The sequence below is a fragment of the Amblyomma americanum genome, chromosome 1 (genome assembly GCF_052857255.1).
Source record: "Amblyomma americanum isolate KBUSLIRL-KWMA chromosome 1, ASM5285725v1, whole genome shotgun sequence".
In the NCBI taxonomy this organism is placed as follows: domain Eukaryota; kingdom Metazoa; phylum Arthropoda; class Arachnida; order Ixodida; family Ixodidae; genus Amblyomma; species Amblyomma americanum.
This window is the reverse complement of record NC_135497.1, coordinates 229,592,282-229,608,992: the sequence shown is the minus strand read 5'-3', so window position 1 is coordinate 229,608,992 and position 16,711 is coordinate 229,592,282. Positions and strand designations below refer to the sequence as shown.

General features: G+C 46.4%; 1 protein-coding gene across 1 annotated transcript in view; it reads right to left on the bottom strand.

The window, feature by feature from the left end:
- Positions 1–16,711, bottom strand: part of LOC144114751 (nuclear hormone receptor FTZ-F1 beta-like) — a 97,086-nt gene that overhangs the window by 14,770 nt on the left and 65,605 nt on the right. Inside the window, exons 9-11 of the mRNA XM_077648689.1 lie at positions 13,456–13,603; positions 4,788–4,983; positions 4,039–4,291 (exon numbers count right to left, since the gene is read on the bottom strand). Coding sequence (XP_077504815.1) covers positions 4,039–4,291; positions 4,788–4,983; positions 13,456–13,603 — 597 coding nt within the window. The remainder of the gene's footprint in view (positions 1–4,038; positions 4,292–4,787; positions 4,984–13,455; positions 13,604–16,711) is intronic.

Sequence of the window (16,711 nt, the reverse complement as noted above, 5' to 3'; positions counted from 1 at the left end):
CGTCTGTTTTTGCCGCGCCAATCCGGTGAGGCAGGTTTCCAGTTTATTTAGAGCAGGAGCGTGCTCTTCGCCGAGGCCCTTGGCATAGACAAGTTTTCTGAGGCTCTCTATGTAGCCCATTGCCACAGGCACACTTATGAGTGCTGGCTCCGAAGTTTCATCCTCATCCGATTCCTCCGCGTCACTCTTGTCCCGCACTTCAGAAACGATGCCCTTGTCCGTGCACGGTTCCGCGATGTCGGTGTCCTCATCGACAGAAATAAAATCATTCTAACCAAAGTCATGACCCCTCATGTAGGAGACGCGTCGCGCTGCCACAAATCGCCACCGGGCTGGTCATCTTCCGAAGCATCAGGCTGGGCATCAGACACTGTGTCGATGAAGCCGGCCTTGAATAAGCAGTTCCGCTCGCCAGTGGCCATCACCTCCGCCCAGGCCGCTTTCGTCATATCTACCACTGAATACAATGAAAATGGACACGGTGTTCTTGTCCGCCATTCCGAATTACAACCACGGCCTCGAGATTTGAACGAAGCCAACGAAATGTCCACACCGCAGCAAGACTGACAAAAGCGCGTGACGGGTTAGACGTGCAACATGCAAAAGCGGCAATCAAGCTAAAGATACAGACGCATAGCGCCAGCGCAGAGACCAATGAGAGGCGTCCGTGAGCGTCAGTGCAGCCACCTCTTGGCTCCCAGGAAGGCTTGCTTCACGGAGTGTGGCCTCCGCGATCAGCGCCGGCGATGGGCGGTTGATCGCGGGGGCCACGTATGTATTCGCAAGAGAGTGAGGAGAGGGGAGCGGAGTTGCGAGGAGGGGCGGGAGGGCGATCTTGGAAGGCGTGTTGGCAGGGAAAGAGTATCTCGCTTGAGAGTGGCATGAAACGGGGCGGGTAGTTCACCTGCGATGAGGCTTGGGAAAACATAACACGCGCCGGGCGGACAAAGGGGTTGGAGGCAGGTTATGTTGCATCGCGACGCCGGGTTTACGCCGTCCATTCGTTGTAACTGATCAGCAGGGCTTAATGATGTTCGTTATACGTGTGATTTTGTGCCACTGAAATAATGTATATTTTGATGGTCGCGCAGGTCTCGTTCGTTATAAGCGAAAGTTTGTCTTAAGTGGGCTCGTTACACGTAGGCACGACTGCAACCGACGACTCAGGACACAGCTGCCACAGCCAACGCGCCATCATGCGTGAACACTGCAGTTCCGTCACGTGGCAATTTGCCGCACGAGTCAGGTCGAAGAAACTGCGGCATCAGAAGTGACGTGACCTGAAATTTCAAATACAGCTGCTCACTGAATTCTTTGGGTTGCATTATTCGGTGCCACACCAATCCAAGTATGAATTGCGTCCGAAAAATCTGTTCGCAACTTTTATATTTAAAATCAGCAGCACATAAAGAATTGCATGACAAAGGCTTGAGACTGACGCTTAGTTCACTTTGCGGCTTGCTGCTCTTTGAACATCGCCGAACAGAAGTTTGAAAGCATATGTATTTTTTCAGTTTAGTTTTTTTATTTCAGTTGCTTCAGTGAATTCTGCAAAACCATGTCTTTCGGCATATCCATTGAGTTGTAATGAACTGCCCATTTTTTTTTTTTTACTGCTACATTCCCAGTCGCAAACTGTTTGCTTTGATTTGAAAATATTCAAAAACAAAATAACGATTCGCTTCATAGGCACTTCAAACTTAGAATTCACTATTCGCATATGCCTACCAAACTTATGCGCAACAATGATATCCACATTATGGGTAGCAAACTCTCACAAAAAGCTGCAACTCTGCAATGTATACTATGGTGTACATATAGTGCCTGAAAAGGTTAAAGTAGGCCAAACGTTATCAAGCTGTATGCAGCACAAATTCGCTAATTCAATATTTACAGGAATGCTTGAAAGGTTTTAAATAAACAGAATTTAAAATAATCGGAATAACTAAGGCAGCTGCCACATTTCATGGCATGGAGATTGCACATAAAGGAACAACAGTTTTTATTTACAAAGGTCATCCATGACCGTTTGCTCCTTTTATCTGCAATCATGTGATGTAGCACTGCATTGTGAATGTGTCTAGTTGTGAATAGAAGGAAGACTTCAACCTGCAGCGCAGCTGACTCCCAATAATTCGAAGCCGCTGCATTGGAATTTTTGATTAATTAGAAGAGAAGTGTTGGTCCAGTTTTGCATGTAATCCTATAGAAAAAATCGCTCCATAAATGGAAGTAAGAAGCCCACAGTATTGTTTAATTAGAAGTTATTTTTGAGTCAAAAGGCTTCTGGTAATTGTCATTTTTTAATTGAATGCGCAATTTTACAAATGCTGGAGCAACATCGTGCTCCGCTCAGGTATCATCGCCATCGCAGCAATCCGCAGCGATGCTGTTCTTGAAATGCCGAGATTATTCTTTGCTACAGCTGCCTTAGGCACCCGCAGAGCTGCATGCTGGAAGCAGTGAGATTGCGCGAGATTAGGCACGCCAGACACGTCACTTCCCTCGAGTGTCTGTTGCAGTGTCAGCAGCAAACTGGCTTGCTTGTTCCGCAGATGTTCTACACTTTGAATTTCAACTGTAGTTGCGACGCTGAAAATCATGGCAACACGTGGCTCTGTCGTACGCTTGACCTGGCGACGAAAGTCGAGATTTTGAGGAAGGCACCGCCAAGCAAGATGTTGCGCGGAAGTATTGGATCAAGCCAAACACGTGCTCCAACTTTATAAAGTACAAGCGCTCAATACCGCATGCTTTTGAGCACGAGCAGTTGAAGATGTCTTGGAAACAAATGTGCACTGATGCCTATCCTATCGGCGCTACTTCAGAAGATGCCTCTGCAAGCTCATCGGAGGAAGCACTATGAAGTGAGCCTGACGGCACTGATTTTGGTGACGCTCTTGGCGACATCCGCTAAAGAATACGTCGCCGTAGATGTCGCAGTCGAAACGTGTGGTGCGCTGACAGACAGCGAGAATCTGGTGGCTATTCAACCACACAATGAACCAAGTCAGGAACACGTCGACAACGACATTGAAGACGAGCCACAACTGACGCCTGCTGATGTGGCTGCGGGCCTTGCTTTTGCGGAGCTTTATGCAACTGAAGGTAGCACGGAAGCTTGCAGAACTTGCTTTTAGCAGTTTGATTCGGCAAGAAAAGCACAGCAAGATGACAGACTATTTTTCTTTAGAAACTCGACTTTGCGACTAATAAAGATGCTGTTTTGTGATTCGTGCTTAATTGGAAGTTCGTTTATTTGAAGTTTTTTGCGGTCCTCTTGAACTTCGTATTAACGGGAGTCGACTGTACACAAAGAGAAAATGACAACTGCGTAGCAAAAAAGAAAATTGGGCGGTGCTTACGCTTGTCGGTAATGCGATTTTTGAATGCAGCTGGTGCGGTATTTGAACCGCAGGTGACTGCATATGAAATACGCAGTGACGAATGGAAACGGCGCTGGATTTCAACTTAGGCAAGCACGCACAGCGATATACTGCCACTGAGCTTCTCCTTGTGCGAAAGAACGGTGGCACATGCTACTCTGACGCCATCGCTTAGTGAGTAGCAGCCGTAACTGGCACTCCTCGAGACGCGACCATGCATGCCTTACCGATGAACTCATCGGTGAGCAGACGATGGAGTGCTCTGCTCTGAAGCCCTAGGTCGCCGCCTCGCAACCTGTCGTCACGCTACCATCTTACCCTCCTTCTCCACTTTCCTCCTTGCACTTCGCCACACTCTAAAAAGGAAGTCTCATAAGCGATCAAAGGTTTCCTGTATATATAAAAGATAAGTGTTTCCAAATTATCTCTGCCATAGCAACACCAAACGTGACTAAACTTTTTTGGACAATTTTTTTCGTCCCCATTTGCTATATTTTGGTCTCTTTGAGCAACTTCCAAGTTTGAATTAACCGGCTCTTGCCACCGGTCCCTCCCACTCTAAAGCACCATTACTGTTCAGCTTTCTGGGTGCTCAGAAAAACAATGAAGCATGCAAACCAGCTCCAAATTAGTGACAGTGCACACACATTACCTGAGGTTAGCAATATGATGACCTTGAGGCAGACAAACTCGCGCTGGTCCACCTGGAGGCGTCGCAAGAGGTCAGTGAGGCCGAGCATACGCTCAATGACGGGTCCCATGCCCAAGTGCCGTGCTTGGCCCAGGGTGACTGATTTGCCCATGGAGACTCGTATTTCATTGGGCGTGCCCGTGGACCGGTAGCAGCAGCTCAACAGAAGCAGCTCACACCACGAGTTGATCAGCAGTGCTATTTGGTCATCCACCTGTCACATAAAAAGCCCCTGCACTTCTGCCTACACAAGTCTCACAAATAAGTCTGCAGTCTTAACTAAGACCCAACCTCTTGCACTGACACATTAAAGGTGGGAGAAAGGAGAAAATGGCAGTGTTTACCTTGCATCATATCATTACAACAGCAACATGATGCGACAGAAATAGCCACGGCAGTTCAGTATAACAGCAGAGGGTAAGATAGGTCTCTCATGTTTGGAACAAAAGTTATCGAAATATTTCAACCATTTTTAAGAAAATAAACGTTCTAGCTTATTGCATTTACAGCATCAAAACTGATGTATCAAAGCACCAAATTAATCTGTGTCACCTGTCCAACTAAGCGTCTGCTCAGAAAAATTATGAAATTGCAAAAATAATGTGCTCATGCTATTCAATTTAATTGCGAAAATCATGGTGGCTGAACAGACGCTTCAACATTAAAAACTTCTATGGCAGCAGTGATCTAGAAACAATAAAGACCCACACCTGGATATCCCTGAAAAGAGGCAGGCTCTTGCACCATTTAACAATCTTGTAGAGACGATGATCGGCGATGTTGCAGAGGCTGCTCAACAGGCTTGGGCCCCCGTCTGCTCCCAGGGCACCAGGGGAATCAGGGCCACCAGCATCAAGTGCTGTGGCTCCAGTAGCAGACACCTTGTGGCCAAACTGCTCGGACAACCTGAAGCACATTTCATACAACACATGAGAGAATGCATACTAGTAAGCACCCACATTAATTAAAAATATACTACAGTAGTCTTACTGGACAATCCTTGGGTTTCAGTTAATTCCTCACCACACTTGTGACACGCATAGGTGCCAGGATGAACACTGTAAAATCATATACAGTAAAACCTCGTTGATTCGAAATCGCTTAATTCGAACTTCCGGTTAACTGACGGCCAGGTCCCGGCAAAGCCCTGTGTATATCAGTGGGCCAAAACTCCCGATAATTTGAATATGCCGGTATCCACGTTGGTTATTTAGAACTAGGCGCCGATGGCTGGCATTGCTCCTCGCATATAGAAGTTGCCTCGTAGCGGGTACAATGCGCTGAAAACTTTTTGAAAAAAAAAAAAAAAGCATAACGATGAGAAAAAAAAAAAAAACAAGCCAGCACACATGTCAGCACCCACGAGGCGAGACGTGAATTTCGTTGCCCAAACCAAGCCTCCGGTGCATGCCGTAGCAGGTTTAGCTGCCGGAACGTCGAAGCGTTGGCTTGTCTATTTTTGGCTGACGCGCGGTCGCATGGGTAGCCACCCTAGCGCGGGCGCCGCCTATGCTCCGGCCACGGCGGCTGCGGCGCAAGCCATTGCAGGTTTTCGTTGCGCCGAGGCGGCCGTGATCGTTGGAGATGCACACGACCATGGAGGAAGGAATGTACTCAGGAGAGGCGTTTACGTCACATTTTTTTGAAGCTGCGCTTTTTTTCTGATGGAAATAAAAGTTGTTTCAATCTACACCTTCAGCATCGGCAGCATTTTTTTTAGGGGGGGGGGGGGGGGGGGGGGGGGGGCAATTTTATTAACAGAGGCCTTCGAATGAACCGGGCATTTCTTCCGGTCCCTTGAACTCCGAATGAATGAGGTTTAATAGTCATCATGTTATTTTTTTGTTGCCAGTCTTGTCATTTTATGGATTTTGTTTTGCATGACCTCACTATAGTTTGGATACTGTTATGCTGTCTAATCTGCTGGCCCGAAAGACACGGGTTTGATCCCGGCCGCGACGGTCGAATTTCGATGGAGGCGAAATTCTAGAGGCCCATGTGCTGTGCAATGTCAGTGCACGTTAAAAAACCCCAGGTGGTCGGAATTTCTGGAGCCCTTCACTACAGCGTCTCTTATCGCCTGAGTCGCTTTGGGACGTTAAACCCCCATAAACCAAACCATAACCAACCTTATGCTGTCTAATCAAGTAGTATACATTTCTGTGCACATCATGCTTTTTTATACGGTACTGAGGCAGTTTAGATTTGTTTATTTTAGTTGCAAAGACGATACACTATATTTTGAAAAAAGTAAGGGCAACAACATTTGCTTGGTCATCATTTTCTGAAAATTTTTTTGTACTGAACAGATATTCGATATTCGATTCGATATTCGAAGCCATTTTTACTTCATATTCGTATTCGAAAATTTCAATATTCGCACACCCCTAGAAATAAGGAAAGAGTAACAGTGTTGGTGTGCGCAAACGCGACTGGCACGGAACAGTGCCACCTGCTAGTTGTAGGCAAAGCAGCAAAGCCTCGCTGCTTTAAAGGCCTGAAAACTCTCCCTGTCGATTACACTTTCAACAAAAAGTCATGGATGACGCGAGCAATTTTCACCGACTGGCTGCGCACACTCGACAGGAAGTTCGCGGCACAGAACAGGAATGTTCTGTTGTTCGTCGACAACTGTTCAGCCCATTGTGACATAAGCGGACTGAAGGTGATCCATCTGGCATTTCTGCCGAAAAACACCACAGCTGTGCTGCAGCCTATGGACCTTGGGGTTATTAAAAACCTAAAAACACTGTACAGGCGCCACCTCCTAGAGCGGATTCTTGCTTGTATGAACAGCGGCAAATCGTACGACGTCAATATGCTCGGAGCCTGCCACATGCTGGCAACAGCGTGGACTGCTGCCAAGGTGGTCACAATCGCGAACTGTTATCGGAAGTGCGGCTTCAGTGAAGGCACAGAAGCCTGCAGCACGGCAGAGTTAGATGTTCAGTGTGACGAGTCCAGCGCCCTGCCTATGCTGCTTTATCGGAGGGTGTTGACTTCGAAAGCTTCATGGACGTTGGCAGCAGCTAGGAAACATTGGGGCTGTTAAGCGATGCTAAGATTATCGAGGCGGCCTGTGGTGACCAGACGCCGCTTGACCCGGGCGCGGTGAGCACAGCTGACAGCGATGACGAATCCAACCGAGGCGACGATTCATTGTCACCCCCTGGTGCATGTGAAACAGCGTCGGCACTCGATCTGGCCGCACGCTACTTCCCCGCCAATGATAATTCGGACGTTGCGTTGGAGCTGTTGGGCAAATTGCACACGATGCTTGTTGAGTCGCGGCAAAGAAAACGCAAACAAATGCGCATCACTGATTATTTTTCACTTTGATATGCTTTGCCATTATGTTGTTAATAAACATGTTTTTGAAGCATTGTGTCATATTTAATCATTAAGCTTGCTGCTCACGCGAATGCATTTTGATATTAGTAGGGGTGTGCGAATATTCGAAATTTCGAATACGAATCGAATATGTTTGATATTCGATTCGTATTCGTATTCGAAAATTTATATTCGTGAATTTCCGAATATTAGAAAATTCCCGAATACTCGCCAGCGATCGTATACTACGCATACTTTCATAAAATCGACCGTGGCAAAACCACAATATCTGGGCAAATTAGCTGATAATCGAGTTAAATATTTCAGGAAAACAATACAGAGGTCCTATCCGCTTCCTTCTCCGCCGTTCATCACGCGGACCAACCGCATCCCGACGCCGCAAGGCTTCACCTCATGAGATTTCCCCAAGTGGGCTTTCCCACATATCGCCCGTGCTGCGAACAAGATGGCCGACGGCCCGCTTCGAGCAATCGCAACGCGAAATCGCGCTTTTTTTTTAATCCTTCGGTAATACGTTACATATTTAATGCCCACATCCGAAGAATGTGTCCTGTCGCCTTCATAACTCTCCAAGCGTGACTTCCACCATCCCGTTTTGTAAACTACGCTATGCGGGAAAGCCTATTTGCGGAGTGCCGCGGGAGCCTCCTGAAGGGGCGCGTCGAGTAGTCACAATAGTGCAAGCGAACCTGTTAAAATCTCGCCTATTGCATGGTGCATTGTAACCTGCACACCTCTTTAGCAGGCGTAATGGCAGGCGTGGCAACAATCGGAAGGCCTCTGTCGCCAGGGCAAAAAAATAGCCTGGCTGCGTAGATTCGGTTCCTGAGCTTTACCGCTGCCCCGCGGCAACTTCAAATGCAGGCCCACGCATTCGCCGATAGTCCAATCTCAGCTCCGCGCGGCTTATTTCTTTTTCCTTTTTATAAACAGCCTCGCCACTCCGACGCCAGTGCGTGTTTCCCGGCCCCTTGCTTGCATTTGTGTTGTTCTTCCAGCACTCCAAAACGGGTGGTTCGTCACGGGCTTACAGGTGTTAGCACAATGGAGCCGCCTCATAAGACCTTACTGGATCTTCAGCATTTTCGGCAGCATGTTTTTTTTTTTCGAGGGGGCGCGAGCAATTTTATTAAGAGGCCTTCGGATGAACCGGGCATTTCTTCTGGTCCCTTGAACTCCGAATGAATGAGGTTTAATAGTCACCATGTTATTTTTTTGTTGCCAGTCTTGTCATTTTATGGACTTTGTTTTGCATGACCTCATTATAGTTTGGATACTGTTATGCTGTCTAATTAAGTAGTATACATTTCTGTGCACATCATGTTTTTTTATATGTTACTGAGGCAGTCTAGTTTTGTTTATTTTAGTTGCAAAGACCATACACTATTTTGAAAAAAATAAGGGCGACAAGGTTTGCTTGCTCATCGTTTTCTGTAACTTTTTTTGTACTGAACAGATATTCGATTCGATATTCGTATTCAATTCGTATTCAAAAATTTCAATATTCGCACACCCCTAGATATTAGTTCCAGGCGCATAAACTTATTAACTTTATTTCCTTCATCCGTTCAGGCTCTATGATTTTAATTCCCGCAATTGCCCGCCGCAAATGTGTAGTGGCGTGTAGTAAGCGATAACGATCTCAGATATGCCTGTTTTAGCTTCGGCCCGTGCTGCCGGGCGTGATGGCCGCTTCTTTTTTTGCGCCCGCTCGTTAATTCAAACTCCGCTTAAATTGAATAATTATCTGGTCCCCCTCGAGTTCTAATTAACGAGGTTTTACTGTAGAATGGGTGAATAAACCTGTTCAGAAAAACGGCCTCAAAACTAAGAAAGGAGAGCCAATTATTTGCCTTTCATTGCACAAAATAAAGTGCAACCAATGGCTGCATTTTTTTCTTCAAAAGGATATGGGAGCAGATTCCAAGGTCAAGAAAAAAAGACCAAAAACACGCAACCTCACGCAAATGGCCAATGGTGGTGTGCATGCCCCGTGTTGCACAGAACCTGTCTGACTAGTTCAAAGCATCCTAGCAGAGCTGACAAGACAACAAAAGTCTCAGTTTCAGGCCCCTAGGCTACTTCACCAGCATTTGGGTAATTCCATGCCAAATGCGGCAGAGTTTGCGCTCGACCCTCTCTGATTTTTCACACTAAATCTGTGGCTTTTTAGTGAACCGTTCAAAGCAATTTCCTTTAATATCTCTTTGGAAAAAAAATTTCCCGTCTTCTGACAGCCCTTTCAATTTTGCTAACTAGTGCAAAACAGTCTCTGTAAAAAATGTTGGAAAAATTATTTCTTTTCTCCACTCAAAATGTTTATAAACAATGTATATGATTTGTACTCTCATATCATGCATGAAAAAATTGCCAGTAGGAAGTTTTTGTGTTCTTTATATCATTTCTTTTAACCCAAAACGCATCATATTTACTTTAAAAACCTCTGTGTGGCATTAATGAGGAATATAAAAGCTTTAAGCAGCTGTCCATAACATATACTACTAGACAAAAATGTTTACACTAGAATTGAATTGAATAACATTCAATAAAAGTAAAATGCCAAAGTTGAGAAAAAGTATTAAAGGTGCATTGTAGGGCGAGTTGGTGAATGAACATTAGGAAGGAACACAGCGCTAAAGAAACGGCTGAAGGAACGGGACAGAATGGAAGGGGACAGCGTATTTGGCCGAAAATTTCATACAGAGTTGGTCCTACCAAAAATGCAAACTATGACCACACTAATAGTCCGTTTCAAAGCAAATTCATTTCAGGCGACATCAGGCTGGGCTAGCTGCGCATTAAAGACTCGCTGCCAAAAATAAGCATGCGCTCCATAATGTGGGTGTTCGACAGCGTCCCTCATCATTTTTTGGATCACAAATTCTGCCGAACGGAAGCAACTCCTGATGCACGCTGCAGTCAGTTCTATCCACGCGAACTTATTTCATGGTGGGGAGCAGAGTCATCCAAACTGAGACTTCAGCACCCTATCAGTCAATTGCGATCATTGTTCTCAGTATGCACAAGAGTCGGGGCTCCGACAAAATACCTCGAGCATGTGAATTACGCTAATGTCAAATGGCACGTCTGGCTCGTCGTGATTGTCGGCAAAAAAATGTGGTTGCCGCAGTCAGAAAAGGTAGCACATGGTGCGCCGTGAGGTTGTCGAGAACGAACAGGATCCTCGAAATTTTTTTCAAGCCACTCGGCGAGCAAGTCGCAAATTTATGCTTAGTAGCGTACTCATCGATTAAACTGTCATTCGTTGTCCAGTCCTTTGCGTCGTGCGCAAGAGCATGTAGCTTCCAAAGCACTGCAGCCTTGCTAGTCTTCGCAAAGATACATGGTGCCCGCTGGTCGCTTTCTTCCATGCTCGGGCATTCGAGGACAGTAACTCAAAGCTCATTGCACTTTTCATCAACTTCTTTCAAGCCATGCGTTTTCGATGGCCGCATCTTGCAAAAAGCATTGTTAGCGCTCCATACAGCCTGTAATTTATTCTTTTATTTTTGCTTTTTGGGGGTTGCGTTCTTCCTTTAGAAAGAGGGCAGGTGGTGTCGTGAGGACTTGGAGGTGCCCGTCGCTCTCTGCTCTGCAAAGAAACTGAGGTTTTCTACTTCAGGGAAGAGTTCACAGTGCCTTCTTTTTCACTGCAACTTAGCTGTGCAGCCACACTTGTTCATTGTATCTGAGATACAATGCCATTGCCCTAATACATAATTTGATGTTAGGTCCGCCTTTGTTCGTAATAAGCGAGAGTTCGTTATAACTGCGGCAGTTGTAAGTGGGCTCGACTGTATTCGCGCACCCCTACATCAAACGCAAGCTGTGCTTTAGTTATATTAAATAATCTCAATTTTGTATCGGTTGTATCCTTGCTTGTTTACGCAGTGTGACAACTTTGTAAGAAGTTCCGATACAATCATGTGCCTGGGAAACACTTGGTAGCCTGGCTGCCATCACAGCGTAGGTGTTTCTTGCTAACTGTCCCTGTTTTCTCTGATGTATTGAATACTTAATTTTAAATTACTTTATGCAGAAATACCTTCGGTGACCGTTTGTATTAACTGAAACAGCCTTATTTGTTATCCACAAGCGACAGTGATGACTCCTGCTGATTGCCTGAAGTATTGTGCGGCAGTGGGTCCCACTAGCACTTCCTGTTCATTGCACGCGCGTCCTGCAATAGATAGCTGACTTCAGGTAACTATTGTCAAAACTGTTGGCCATTTCCATTTGCTAAAACTTGTGAATTTACTCTATGCAATTGCCGAAATTGGACACACAAACCCTACAGACTCGTTAGGCCTACCACAGAAGTGGGTCGCCGTCACTTCGCAGAGCAAGAGTAGCTGTTCAAGTGTGTGCAATGTTTTCAGTTGATGATGACTTAAAACAAGTTCTCATTAAAAAGCACAATCAAGAAAATAAGAGTGAGACTGTAAGACCCTTTAACTTTCAAAATATCTTTTTTATGTTGCAGCACTGCTTCTGAGACTACACACTCGCTGCACAAAATCAGCGGCCTTAGTTCTGCCTTGTCCACTTACTGTGAAAATAAAAATGCAGTCGAGCCCACATATAACGCCCCCTCTTAAGACGAACTTTCGCTTATAACGAACGAGAGCTGCGTGACTGTCAAAATATAAATTGTTTCAATGGCACGAAATCACACGTATAATGAACGTCATTAAGCCCTGGTGATCAGCTACAGCGAACGGACGGCGTTAACCCGGCACCGCAATGCGAGATAACCTGCCTCCGACCCCTTCGTGCACCCGGCACGCGGTATGTTTTCAGGCCGAGCCTCATCGCAGGCGAACAGCCTGCCCCGTTTCATGCCGCCCTCAAGCGAGCTACCCTTTCCCCGCCGACGCGCCTTCCAAGGTCGCCCTCCCGCCCCACCTTGCAACTCCGCTCCCCTCTCCTCAGTCTCTTGCAAATCCGCGCGTGAAGCAGGCCTTCCGTGGGATCCAAGAGGTGGCTGCACTGACGCTCATGGACGCCTCTCATTGGTCTCTCCACTGGCACTGTGCGTCTCTATCTTTAGCTTGATTGGCTTGATTGCCGCCTATGTGCGTTGCACGTCTACCCCATCGCGCGCTTTTGTCACTCTTTCACTCTTATTACAGTGCGGACGTTTCGTTGGCTTCGTTCGAATTTCGGGCCCTGGTTGTAATTCGGGATGGCGGACAGGAACACTGCGCCCATTTCCATTGCATTCAGCGGTAGAGATGATGAAAGCGGCCTGGCCGGAGGTTACGGCCACTGGCGAGTGGAACTGCTTCCGCAAGGCCGGCTTCGTCGAGTGTCTGATGCCCAGCCTGATGCTTCGGAAGATGACTCCGACATGGGGGAGTCATGACATTGGTTGGAATGATTTTATTTTCGTCGATGACGACGCTGACACCGCGGAACTGTGCACGGACGAGGGCATCGTTTCTGAAGTGCGGGACGAGAGTGACGCGAAGGAATCAGATGAGGATGAAACTTCGGAGCCAGCACTCATAAGCGCGCCTGTAGCAATGGGATACACAGAGAGCCTCAGAAAACTTATCCATGCCAAGGGCCTTGGCGAAGAGCACGCTTCTGCTTTAAATAAACTGGAAACCTCCCTCATCGGATCTGCACTGCAAAAACACGTCCATCATGGACTTTTTCGCAAATAAAAAATTTAGCGTTTTGACAAGCAACTGTCATTAAAGGTGTGGTCAACTTACTATGAACTTCGGGATATAAAGAACGGACGCTGTGTGACGCTGATGTTCGTTATAAGCGGGCTCGACTGTATAATGAATGAACGGTGCATGATGGTCACATTGTTGTAATGGTGCTTGACTCTACGTTTAAATGCTTTATTTTTCTAATCTGTCAACAGAAGCCACATGATGGTCAAAATTATAATGTTACTAGGCTTTATAGACACTCAGGGAGTTATGTAACAACTAACAGTGGCACAATCAGTCAAATTACTATTTGCTTACTAGCACCAGCTCCGAAATGCCAAGAGCACTTCTTCATACTTACCGACTAATTTCACGATCAGTGTAGTGCCAGAGGTGCTCCACAGAGACAATCTCCTGCACAAGAGATGGCACCACAGGTGGCTGCTGCTGGCCCACAAACGGCTGGGGGGAGCCTTCTAAGGGAGACCCTGATGACAAGCTCCGGGATTCTGCATTCACAAGTAAATGCCACTGGCTGAAGTGCTAGCAAGCCTAGATTGTGTCAATCCAAGTAGAAGCATGTTACTTCCATGAGGAAGCATTTAACACTAACAGCACAGTCATATATAATTCAACAACTGCTAAATTCCTTAAAACGACTGAACTGCGATACGAAGCAAGTCTATCCTGACAGATTGCATTTAAAAATAAATGAGGCCTTAATACCGTATTTACACGAGGTTGTAGGTTGACCGATTCTAAAATTGAAAATCCGAAGTGGGAGGGGGGTTGACTTACACTCAAAACCAAAGCATGGAACCATAAATAAAGGCAAGACAAATGAGACATCAGGGACGCTACAGCGTGGTCGCATTTTTGCTGCGGGCCTCTTTTGCATCCCTCTTGGTGCTGGCCTTGAGCAGCTGCTCTGCCAATGCGCAGAACCAGCACCCCCTCCCCGCGGGCGGCGGCTGATGGCGGCTGTCGACAGGTGGCGAAGTGGCACACCCCTCCTACCCACACGTGGCTGCCGGTGGCGCCTGCTGATAAGCGGAGGCGGCCCAATGATGTTATCGCATTCTACTCTTAAGGCCGAGCTTAAGCGTCTTCCAAGCATTTTTTTTTACTTTCAACTCCGTACTCGGCACTCAAGGGAATGTCAATAGTTGATGGAAGGGCCGCTGTTCGAATCGCGGCGGCACCGTCGCTCAGAACGGCAGCGGCGCCGGGGATTATTGGTAGCTGACAGAAGACCCAACGCCGCTCATGCGTAGTTTCTCTTTGGCTTTGACACATAAGATGACTGCCTGCCATGTTTTCCCCATTTTTAATGTAGTGCTTCGTAAATTGTCATTTGTGGTCTGGGTAAGGTAAGCGTCTGGCGCTCTTTCATAACTACATTCAAGATGGCCGTCATTCTTTATGCCGAAGAAACGAACAAACTGCACGCCGGGCCGCAAGTTTGATGGCTCGGAACTGGTGAAAGAAGTGTGGCGGCCACAGAGGTGGAAAAGCAAAGCTTAAGCAACCTACAAGTTTTATTTTTTTCCTGAGATAGGGGGGTGGGTCGACTTACAATCGTGTAAATACGGTAATCTTTATTCCCCTCTTTGCTTGTCACTTGGCTTTCTTCCTATAGTTTTTCCTGAATACAAGCCCACTGTGGTGGCTGAGTGGTTAAAGTGTTTGGCTGCTGAGCCCGAGGATGCAGGATCATATTCCCGCCGTGGCAGCCACACTTCAGTGGAGGAAAAATGCAAAGATGCCCATGTGCTGCGCAATTCGAGCGCATGTTAAAAAGCCCCAGGAGGTCAGAATTAATCTGGAGCCCTCTGCTAGCTGACCACAATGGCACTATTTTCTCTCTTCTTTTATTCCCTCCTGCACCCCTTCCCTCACAGCCTGGCTGAAATGTCCATTGAGAAGTGAGACAGTTAACTGTGCCTCCCCCTTCCTGAAAACCAATGTCAATTTCTTCTTTAAAGGGGTCTGAAGAACCATCTGATGAGAGTACATAAACTTGCCCAATCACTGAACTGTGTTGTCATGAACACCTGAGCCAAAAATACACTTCTACACATAGCAGAGAACCCACAATCATGCGTAAAAGTTGGCGAGCCCTTTCCAGGGACTGTTTCATGCTCGAGCCCTCCTTCGTTTCACGCTCCTGCGCATGCTGCTTAAGAGATGGCTATTAATTACATTCTTTCAGAAGTAAGCCGCGTCGCTTTAGCAGGTTAGGAAGCTTTGCTCCCGATGAAACCCCGCGTGCATCTTGGGAGGATCGGTGCAGACCTTTGAGAGCGCAAAAAGCGGCGAGAGGAGAGGAAATGACGTGAAAAGGATGAAATTCAAATTTTTAATTCAGACAACTCCGCTTCTACAAAGCGCATTAAAAAATTAGGGGGACACTTAATCCCTGCCTTTAAGCGTATGAAGCAATTGTGTTAATGGCTCCCTTCAACTGTTTCTATTCACACACGAGTCCCTGTTCTTTGTTCACGTTTATCACAACACAAATTCCACATTCTTGTCTTTGAAATCATCCACATTGCAGTCTGTGCACATAATGTTCCTTCTATGTACACACTCACTGATTAGTACTAACTGCACCAGACATAATCACAAAGGAGAGTTGCAAAGGAGGAGGGCTACAAAGGAGAGTTCCGAATGGACGCAGATTCCACACCGATAAAATTTTATACTGCTCGCGCCGCCATCCATTGGCGCAGCGGCGTACATCAGATCGTGGGGTTTTCCAGTGGCCGCCACATGCGAGTGTCACAGTGCAAAGCAAAGGACATAACATATAAAATGCCAATGTGCACTTTGCTATTCACTAAATTTTTATTTCTCTAATTACAACTTCTTAAATTACACATATGCTTATTAGCGTACGCTCGAAAGATACCACGTTACATGAAAGACCACACCACATACCCCGCTTGTAACTAAGCTGCACAAGTATGCCTGAGTGGCCTAGTCGGTAGTGTGCCTTGGTGAGCCAAGAGTCGCGGGTAAGAATCCCGACTGAAATTTATAGTAACTTTTATGTAAAACCAATTACTTTATAAAGTCAAACCGTTTGAGACATGCACCGACTTTTAATTCACTTGCAGGTCCCCTTTTACATTATTTAATTCAAGACATCCACGCATGAAGAGGGTTTTTTAACACAACGCCGCTGAACGGGAGCCTTGAAGCTATTGCTTTAAAATATTCTTGCTGGAGAATATTTGTGGAGTGGCGTCATCCCTGGCATACCGCAAATTTATTGACAGCCTTATTAAGAATCCCTTTAATACAAGTTGCTTAGCATGCTCTGCCTAGCTCCATTTCTAGGACCACATGCAGATGTCTCGATAACCACTGAAAATCAATGTATGGCAGCAATGGGTATGAATGACCCATGAAAAATTCAATGACCACTGAGATTGCCAGCGGGATAGGTGCATAAGCGCCTCTTGCTTCAAAGGCAGGAATGCGAGCACAATTCAGCACTTGTAACACTCTATTTGTGCCTGAAATTGTTGTACCCATGTCTCAGTTTTGCCAGACGTCAACAGGACGACGGATAAATTTTTTCTCGGTGCACCCATTTTATGAGAGTGGCTATA